Genomic DNA, 10,332 nt, shown 5'->3' with positions numbered 1-10,332 from the left:
GACAGTTGGATGGTGACTGCATTAAATTAATCCTCCTTAGCCTCCTATTCATAAAGTATAAACATTTGTGTTTACATGGATAAAAGTTGTATTGAACGGAATTAATTAGCAAACACTCTAGAATCAAAATAAACAACGAACAAACGAAAAACGACAGGACTTTTTGAATGCCCTGGTAGTTTAAAATCTCTATTTCAATTACTCATTTTATCAACAGTACACTATAAAAAAAGTGTTGAGACCAAATGGATGTTTTTTTAATAACTTCTATACTTATTTTTGTTTTTTCATGTTTAATCATTAGTAATTTTTTTTGTGCAGTCAAAACTTAAATTGTGCAAAATATCCCAGAACGTGCAATTTTGTACTGGATATAACTGTTGAAGCAACCTATTTGATTTTGTTGGGATTAATAACTAACTCTTATTTAATTATTAAAGAGATACAATTGCGCAGAAATTCACACTAATGATCAACTTTGATATTTGTTTTTGTTATGAAAATATTAGTTATAGTTGTGGAAAGTCATCCTGGAGTACGATGTACTCATTTTGTAACTGATTGAATCAGGAATATTTTAAAAATAATTCAACACATGTGAATTTATGATCCATTTATTATATAGCTATGTCTAATTACTAGACTTAAAGATATGTAAAACTACTATGTAATATTTACTCTTAATGTTATTTATTTTGCCTGCAGAGAATGTGGAACAGAGGAATAAACTCTGACGCAGTGCTGCGGTCAGTTGGTAAAGGAGAGAGAGGAGGTGGACTGAGAGGTAGTGGTGGAGGAGGAGCAGGCGGACGGGGCGGGCGGGGGAGAGGTGCCTTTTATAGGGGCGCTACTGAACGGTACGAGGAGGGCGGCGATGCTCCTTTTGCCAGACAGCGCGTCTTCGACAGGTCTCAGGTAATGTAGCATGTCTATTATTAAAAAAAATTATTCTTATCTTACTTTCATGTGATTGTTTGGATTTTGGCATGTTTAAAAAAGAGCCTTCAAGCAACTGTTATCTCTATTAATACTAATAATTGTGAACTTAAAGGATTAAGATATCTTACCAGATAGAGGAACAAGTTGAAATATCTTCTGGCCTCAGGGTATCTGAAGCAAGTTGCAGCAAAGCCTTGGATAACTTTAGTCTTAGCAGACCTCTGGGGATGCCAAAGGGATGACTTTCTGGGGATTTGGTCTTTTCCATGAGCATACAATTGCAAACATTGTGGAAATGTACCAATGTCAATAGAACAATTAGATGTATTTTGCATGGTTTTTTATTCACATTATCTGATAAATCCTCGTACCCTAAACAACAAAGTAAGCATTTGAAGTGTGAGACTTGGACGCCTTCTAAACACTGGCTTGCTCCTGTGGGTCTGAGTGTTCCCGATTGGCTCTTTCCGGTTTAGTTCAGTGGTCAACTCCAACTATACCTTACCAAAACAGATAACCAACGGGTGTTTATGATCAAGCTGATAAACGCTCTTTCGAAACAGCCAACCAACCAACTTTTGTCTTGTTCCTCAGTCGCAGGAGTCAGCCAACCAACCCAAAGAAGTCTGTGGACTGAAAAAAATAGGTTGCTAAGTAAGTGGATTTTAAGTTAGTTTTATTGTGCCTTTACCTTTCAGCTGACGTACAAACATCTGGAAAGATAATTAATAAAATACTTTTATCTGTAAATTGTCATAAAAATATGAGTTGCCGGACCCTCCCATAGCCTATTCCAAGGCCTTTGCTGGCCGCCCATGATCTGTGGATGGAACGACTGATTTAGTCCTTTTTTTATTTTTGTTATTGATTAAGGTATGAATTGATCCTATCGAACCCTCTTTTACTTTACCCCATTTTAGTCGTTTTGAAGTCATATAGTTAACCAACTTCTAAAAGAAACAGTTTCATGTCTTAACGCATTTGAAGTTCATCGCTTGAAACAAAATTAATTTTTTTATCAATAAAGTCGTTGAAAAATTAGTTTCAATAGAAAATAAAGTTATTAAATTAATTTAAAAAAGCCAATGGAAATAAAAGATGAGTGAAAAGTAAATTTTAGTGAATTTAGTTAGTATTTTCTTCGTGCTATATAATAATTACCTGATGCCAGTGTAACTATTGAAGGTGTTATCCTAATATGTTTATATTAATCCAAACTACTTGAGTCCTTAAAATAGTTTTTATATAAGAAATGTTATAAATTATAAAAACAGTTTTTCTCTTTCTGAATTTAAAACGTGCTGAATTCGATTCATAACTTAATAATCATGTATCATTTTAGACATGATTTTATAATAGGATATATAGCTAAACAAAATGTAAAATAAATTAAGAATTATGCCATAACTAATTAAAAATAATATACCATAAAATGAAATAAAATAAACTGATTAAAATAAAAATAATTGTACAAATCATTAATGATTAGACCAGTCATGGTTTGCAATTAAAATAATATGAATATTATCAGAATTTAGCTGGTTGAGCCGATGGGGCCTTGCCACGAATGAGACTCCTAAATATAGGTGGTGAATCTCTGCCAGAAAACTCTAAATCTCATTAATTGTAGTTCAAATATACTTGGAGAATAAATAATTGTATGTCTCATTTAGATTAATATTTACATATAATTTACTAAGTAATTTGTTTCTAGAGCGAACGAGGTAGAGACAGTTGGTCCGAAAGAAACGGAGGAGAAGGGCGAGGAGGTGGACGGGAGAGGGAGCCCAACTGGAGGAGAGGCCAGAGGGGGGGTGGGGGTGGTGACGAAGATGACTGGCGGCCTTATTCTTCGTCCAACAAGTGGAATGTCTCTGGAGGTCAGTTTATCAATGATTATTTCTTGAGATTTAAGTTAGATGGTTTGACAAATATCGTGTATATCTTTACTATTTATATCAATTTTAATTTTACTAACAACTTCTTCATATCCTTTAATTGTTTTTTTATTATTAATGTTCCAGGTCGAAGTAACAATTGGAGGGAAGAAGATAATTACGATATGAATCAATCCCATTCTAGTAAAAATTCAAATCATCACCTGCCAGAATGGTAAGAAATCTATTATTTCTCCCTATTGGATCTCCACATTCTCAAAAACTACTTCTCTAGCAAATTATTTTTTTAATATCATTCCTGCATTGATTTCTTTACAAGTGAAAAGTTGTAACATAAATTAAGTATTTATTTTAAAATAAAATGATAGTATCCATAGAGGATTGTTATGGAAAGCTCTCAAAAGTATAAGAGAAATGTATGAAATGAAACACCTGCCTAGTAGAAGTTAAAAGTTACCTTTCTCAAAATTACTCGTGAAAGGCTCTGAAAAAATAGTTGGTATTAGATAACTAGTATAAGCTTTAAGGTAATGCACTGAAAATAGTCCAACATTTTAAATATCTCTGTTCTCTTTTTTAATTTAATGATTCCTGTAACATCAAAATAAAAATAAGGATTTCAGATAGTCAAAAAGCAATATGAATACTAAATTTAAATATTATTTTTAAAACTAAAAGAAATTTATTAAAGTATAATATTGAGCATTATGGCGAATGGAGCTGAAAGCTGACCATAAAAGGTGATTGAAGGAAGAAAACTTCTGGACTTCTGTTGATGACTGGCAAGAATATTCAGAATGAATAAGTAAGAAATGTAACAATAAGAAAAAAAGTGGAAAATGAAAAAAATATATTCTGAAAGAGGAGGAAAAATGCCCCAAGCAGTATGGAGATTTAAAAACAATGTCTCAAGGAAGGTAATGGTAGGTATACTAATAATAATGCAATGTGAGGTATACTAGTGAAAAATAAAAGAGGATGAGGTAGACCTAGGCGAATCTGAGACGATGAAGTGATAGGACTCTATCTAAGAGGAGTATGGGTCTTAAAACATCTAGAAGATCTAGAAGTTGTATAAGGAAACCCTTTGGACCAGTAGAAAATCCTTAAAAAAAAGTATAAATATTTTGGTCAAACCTCTATTCCCTAGGTTATTGACTAATGATAAAATTTGACAAACGCATAATAGCATGCAATAGTGTGATAACCAATGTTCTGTGACAGTGTGAATAAGGTAGCAAATTTATGTTTTCAGAATTAATTTATAATGAATGGAATGTAATTAAAAAAATTTTAGTTGATAGATCGTTGAGAATGGCCGAAATGGCTGAAACGTTAGAGTTTAAAGATAATAAATAACTTTGAGACTATATGGATGTTTTAGTTATAACTAATAAACAAACCTGTCTCAAAGAAGATATTTCATTATATATAAATAATAATAATAATAATTAGCACCTGGATAAGATTTAAATTAGTAAAGAAGATAAGATTTGTTGGTTCAGTCAATCAACTTGCAACTTATTGAACTGTGATTAGCTATAAAATAGGATTATTTTCTAAAATCCTAATTTATTGAAGTTATTTACTTGTTTTAATTATTATTATTATTTTTTAATGTTACTGAAATATAAGGTAAAACCATTTTCTTTCCTTACAGGGCTACAGAAAAAAATAGTGAAGGTGGAGGGACATTCGATTCCTCTGGGGCTTTCCACGGTCCTTCAGATCATTGTGAAGAAGAAGAACCTAAGAAAAATGAAAACGTATGCTTCCATTTTGTTGCTTAAAAGATTTGATTATTTTTATTAACTGGCAGATTTTTGCTATGTTTTGCTTTATTAACATTATGGTGTTGGCGATAAAGCTGATATGTAACATATATTTCTATGTTAATTGTCCTTTCATATTTTTTTCTTTTATTTTAGCTATATGCATGAGCTATTTGCATGTTTGTATTTTAGTTTGCATGTTTCTGATATTTTTTTTATTTACCATGATATCCATTGTCCAGTTCAAATCTCAGATATTTGTATTCTTAGTCATAGTTTTGGGATAATTATTATATTAGTATAAAAAACAGTGATGCCCTCTTTAATATTAATATAATAAAATAATTCTACTGATGTGTGGTAATTTTTTTAAGTTAAATATTCATATAGATTTGTTTATTCCAATAATTATTTTATTTATCTAGTATGGTTAAAGTAGGGGATAAAATGACCCACCTGGATGGTGGATTCCATCTTAGAGATCTGAGTTTATGGCTAGGTAACCTGATTTATTGCAGTTATTGAGATATAAACAAATAAAACAATAATATTCTAATTTATATCTATAATGAAAAAAACAGTGTTAAAACATGTATGAAAGTTATGATTCTTCATCTTAGTATAGATTAGTGCTTACCATAATTTTTTTTTAGTTAGGAACCTCATCTTCCAATCGCTATAATGGCAATGCACTCCCTAAATCCTAAAAATTGTTAAATTTGTTTTTTCTGGGGTTAGGTATTGACACTTACGTAAATATGAATATATATTCGACAGCTTGTCCCTGAAATCTCTGGAACTATTCTGTTAAAATTAAATCAGATGATGTTGGATCAAAACATAGATTTCTCCATATATAAACTTTGGTTTACATTTTTTGTTAAAACATTTTAATTCAATTTTAAAAAAGCTTAAGCTTCAAATTTGGCAGAAAGGTTTAATTAAATTTTTGTGTTCAAAAAAGTATTAGATTTTATGCACCTGTTTCAACATGTCAGCTAAAAAACCTGAGAGGTGGAGAAATTATAAACTAATGAAAGTTAACTTATCATTGCTTGAAATTTTGTATTAGAAAAAAAAATTGATTCAAAATTTAGGACTTTAACCCTTAACGTGAAAAATAATTCAAGATTTAGACTTTAACCCTTATTGGTCGTATGTCACCTCTCACAATGTGACAACACTACTTTGTCGATGCAGTCGTATATTATGTGGGAGGTGACAAAGTGAAACATGTTGAAACTAATGTTTTTGAGTCCTGTGGCTGATATATTTTTTGTCATTTTTTCTGGACAAATATATAAGGAAAAAATTATTCCCGCTTATTGTAATTACATTTTGTTAGGTTGATATGTTGCGACAGTTCATTGTCAAGGTGTGTACATATTACAGTTAAACATGGCAGGTAATGGAACTGTTAGTCCACTTGCATTACTTGTACTATTAACGATCATGCCAAACCCAGTCTGACAGTAAAACTATCTTGATAGTTAATGTTGTCATGATTGTAACTATCAAGTAGTTAGACCATGGTAGCGGCTAACACTTGCCACAATAACTGAAAGTGTACAACAGTTCACTGTCAAGGCATATACATGTGATTGTTAAAGTTGCAGTTACTTCACGGATATCTCCAGTTATTCATCACTGCATTTTCTAAATAAATAATTATTTGAATAAATGTATAAAATAAATAATTTCTAACAAAAATGTTATTCTTACAATATTGAATTTGTTTTGCATATTTACCAGAATCAGCAACAACCTAATGAGGATCACGTATAAAAAGCTAGTGACTGATTAGGTTTAAAGTCGCAAAAACACAGCTTATTATTCTTTTATGACAGAAATGCCCCAACAGCCATGCTTTTATAACATTAATATTATAAAGTCACCATGGACTACTTTAGTTTGTCAAATGGAAATGTTAACTTTACCTGTGCAAGAGGATTTTTATTGCAGCTATAGCTTTACAAATATTTTTCATTTAATTTATTATAATAATCGAAAAAATAATTTGCCAATATCTTGCAGACCTCTTAGCTAACGGCTTGGAAACATTGGTAGAGTACATTGTGAAGGTTTGTAACAGTGGTGGTAGATCTCTCCATGGTCCATGAGTGAATATTAAAATCAAATCAAAGAATCCTTCAGGTGGATAGCATGTGGTACAGAATTCAGGAAATTAAGGAGAGGATTAGAGTTATTATTCAAAAATAAAAATTAATGTTACATTTTTCCTTAATCAATATTGGAGTAAATAAACCCATTTTCCTATAAGTAATAGAAATGCATACATTGTTTTAAATTATAAACATTTCAAATGTTTTCTCTAAGCAATTATAAAACGTAAAACATTAATATCTTAATGGAGTGGGGTGGGGATTTGCCTTGGCTATGTTCCATCGTAACAATGGATATAGAGATATCAGTGATGAATCGAACCATGTTCATTCACAGTTTCCAAAGAGCCCAAAAAAAAAAAAAAAATTTCAATTATTGTAGAAAATAGTCATCATATATGATATAGTTGAACCATTCCTGACTTAGTTCCCTGCAATATTTTCTGGATATCCTAAGATGAAAGGTTTTGAAAGGTAAAATGTACATCAAAAGGTTTTGAGTAGAAATAGGGATGAAAATGTATATTATTATTATTATTATATGGGCGACAGATCATGGAGGTCTAAGTCCTCGCTCGATGTATTAAGAAATACATTGCATGTTTCTTGACGTGGTTTTTTTGAAGGGTGGGTTCATCATTTTCATGCCTATTTTTTGTGAGTACCACCCATTGGCTAATGGGCCTCACAAATCCCTGGGGGGAGGCTGTGAGTGAGGTTTATATAATTTTATGCTAGTAAAAATCCCGGATGGGGCCGGGCTCAAACTCACAACCTCAGGGTTGGTAGAAAGGTGCATTGCCATGCTGCTACCACTGCCCCATATACGTATATATTCCCTTTTACATGAAAATGTATATACTCTTTTAAAAACGCAACATATTCCCTTTCTCCTTGCATCTTATGTTCGTAAAATCTATGTTTTCATTAAAGAATCGAAAACTGAAAAAATATGGATGATCAATTTATGTCCTGCCTGATTGGTTGGTTATGCAATAATTTTTCAGTTTGATTGTTTTTCTATGCCAAAAAAAAGAGAAGGTTTTATGAACATAAGATACAACGTGAAGGGGAATACATTTTTATTTTATTTTTTAAAGCTATCTCAATACACCTTATGAAGGTAAGGGAAGATTAAAAAGATTTTCATGGATTATACAAGCTGTTACCCCGATGGTTTTACATCTATTCTATCTAATACCATCTGCCACTTTAATTTCTGTACGTGCAAACATATTTTTCTTGACACACTTATATTTTGAAAACATCTTGCCTGATTTGGTCTGTAGTTGGCGATTAATGTTAAAATTATCCAGTATTACTTTTAGCAAATTCTGTCCACCACTTTTGTATATTTATGTACAAATGTATTTTTTTTGCAATATATTTCAAAAACACCCTAACTGATTTGGCCTGAAATTGGGGATTGATGTAAAAATTATCCAGTATTACTTTTAGCAAATGCCTTCCACCCTTTTTGTTTATGTATGGACCAACTTATTTTCTTTTACCCACCTATATTTTGAGAATGTCATGTCGGATTTGGGGAATAATGAAAAATTATCTAGTGTCACTCTTAGTATTTTGCATAAATTATTTTTGCTTATGCATGCATAAACAGATTTTCCTTGATATACCTATATTTCGAAAATAGTTCATCCCTAATTTTGCCCTATGTTGGAAGAAAGTTGATGAGTATGCAAATGGCCCATTATAAATTTTAGTAAATTCAATACTCTACTTTTTCTTAGGAATGCACAAAATTATTTTTCTTGATACTCTTATATTTAAAGATAGCTCCTACCCCTGAAATATGAATAATTATGACTTACTCAATAGAAATAAACATGCCCCTAAGAATATTTTGAAAACGTCTAGTACGATTTGACCTTTAGTGAAGGATTAGTATAAAAATTATCTACTATTAGTTTAAGTGAATTCTAACCATCCCTTTTGCTTATGCATGCATGAACACATTTTCATTGATATACTTATATTCAAAAATAGCTCATTGTATTTGGTCTTAAGTATGAATTTTGTCAAATTCCATTATCTTCTTTGGCCTATGTTGCATAAAATTATTTTTCTTGATATACTTATATTTAAACATGGCTCCTACCCTTGAAGTATAGACAATTGTGAACTAACTCAATAGAAATGGTGAAGAAACTATGCTGTAGTATGTATGGAAAAATAAATATTAAAGAATAGCTTTTTCACCAAGAAAGATGTCTTATCTGACATCTTTCTTTAATCTTTGAAAAATAAATGCAATGATTAACACTTATTCTAAATTAGCTAGCATGACAATATGTGAGTTTAAGAAATTGTGGCTTCATATTTTTGTTAAAATTGTTCAAGAAATAATCTTTTAGATTTTTTGAAATGTTTGTATTTTTTAAAACCATAAAGCTAAACACATCCTTAGGAATATTTTTCTTTGCCTGCTTTTCCTTGTATTTTGAGCTCAAAGTAGTTACTTATTTTATTCTTTTAATTTATGTGAACATATTTTGGTTTTTATGCCATAGACACGTTTAGGTTTTTAAACTGAATAAATATATTTTGGTGTGCATGTTTATTTATCATCTATAGATTAGAGTTATCAAAAGTGATCGGTTACTGTTGTAATAATGAGAAATAGTATATATTTTTTATTTTCTACTTAAGAAGTTCATCAAAACAAAAAACAATTTTAAAAAGTATAAGAAAGCTCTCAGTGTTAAGCTAACGTTATAATGTTGTGTGTTATGCCAACATATTGGGGTTCTCAACCTTAGATTTTGAGACATTTTCTGTATATTCTTCGTTTCTCATTGGCACTCATGTTAAGCATGACTATGTAACCAATATACTACTGCAAGTGAAACAATATACAAAGAGCTTTGAACATAGTACTCGTTTTGAATATCCAACTGAGAGTAGCCTTCATCTTGCCGCGTTCTTTCTGGCGAACAGTGGTGTGGTGATGGAAAATAAAAATGAATGTATTTCAGTCAGACATTTTTGTGGGTTTTCTTTCCTAATCATCCCTAGAGCAAAGGTCAATCAATAAATGCTTTCTTAGGTTTTCCTAACAGCTGTTTTAAACAAGTCCACTAAAAATTAATTATCGATAAGTTCTTTGAATATTTTTGAGTAACACGAAAATTATTGTATTTGTCTTGGAAATACCATATTTATGGTTAAATAATATTTTTAAAAATTAAATCTACTTTAATTTTATAGTTCTTCGACTTAAGTTGTTGTATCATAAAAATCAAAGTATAATGTCATGAATAACAACTCTAAGTAACTTAAGTTAGTTTAATCAGTAGATGATTTTAAAACATAACTACTGTGATATAATCGTCTGCTCGTATTTGTTCCTCAAAGTTATAAAATTTGTAAACGAAAACAAAGTTCTGAGTCGACTGCATAAATAAATTAGTGACCTTTGGAATTGAATTAATATTGTTTATTTACTTACATCTAGATTGTTATTATGTATTTAGTACAAATGTATTTAAAGTTTAATTATATTTTAACTTTTATTCCAATATTGTTAAGTTAAATTTTATCAGATTTAATATTATTTAATGTATAAAACATAATATATTC

The 10,332-nt window shown here is 30.5% G+C and overlaps 1 protein-coding gene across 8 annotated transcripts in view; it reads left to right on the top strand.

Annotated features, from left to right (window-relative positions):
• Window positions 1–10,332, top strand: part of Gyf (GIGYF family protein Gyf) — a 79,437-nt gene that overhangs the window by 15,126 nt on the left and 53,979 nt on the right. For all 8 annotated transcript variants that reach the window (XM_067047228.1, XM_067047230.1, XM_014433414.3 and 5 more), the window contains exons 4-7: window positions 706–915; window positions 2,654–2,819; window positions 2,964–3,051; window positions 4,498–4,603. In XM_067047228.1, the coding sequence (XP_066903329.1) occupies window positions 706–915; window positions 2,654–2,819; window positions 2,964–3,051; window positions 4,498–4,603 (570 nt within the window). The remainder of the gene's footprint in view (window positions 1–705; window positions 916–2,653; window positions 2,820–2,963; window positions 3,052–4,497; window positions 4,604–10,332) is intronic.

Source organism: Halyomorpha halys, unplaced genomic scaffold (genome assembly GCF_000696795.3).
Source record: "Halyomorpha halys isolate HHAL.00 unplaced genomic scaffold, Hhal_1.1 Scaffold1205.1, whole genome shotgun sequence".
NCBI classification, from domain to species: Eukaryota; Metazoa; Arthropoda; class Insecta; order Hemiptera; family Pentatomidae; genus Halyomorpha; species Halyomorpha halys.
Note: the sequence above shows the minus strand (reverse complement) of the source record. Positions and strands in the feature narration are given on the sequence as shown.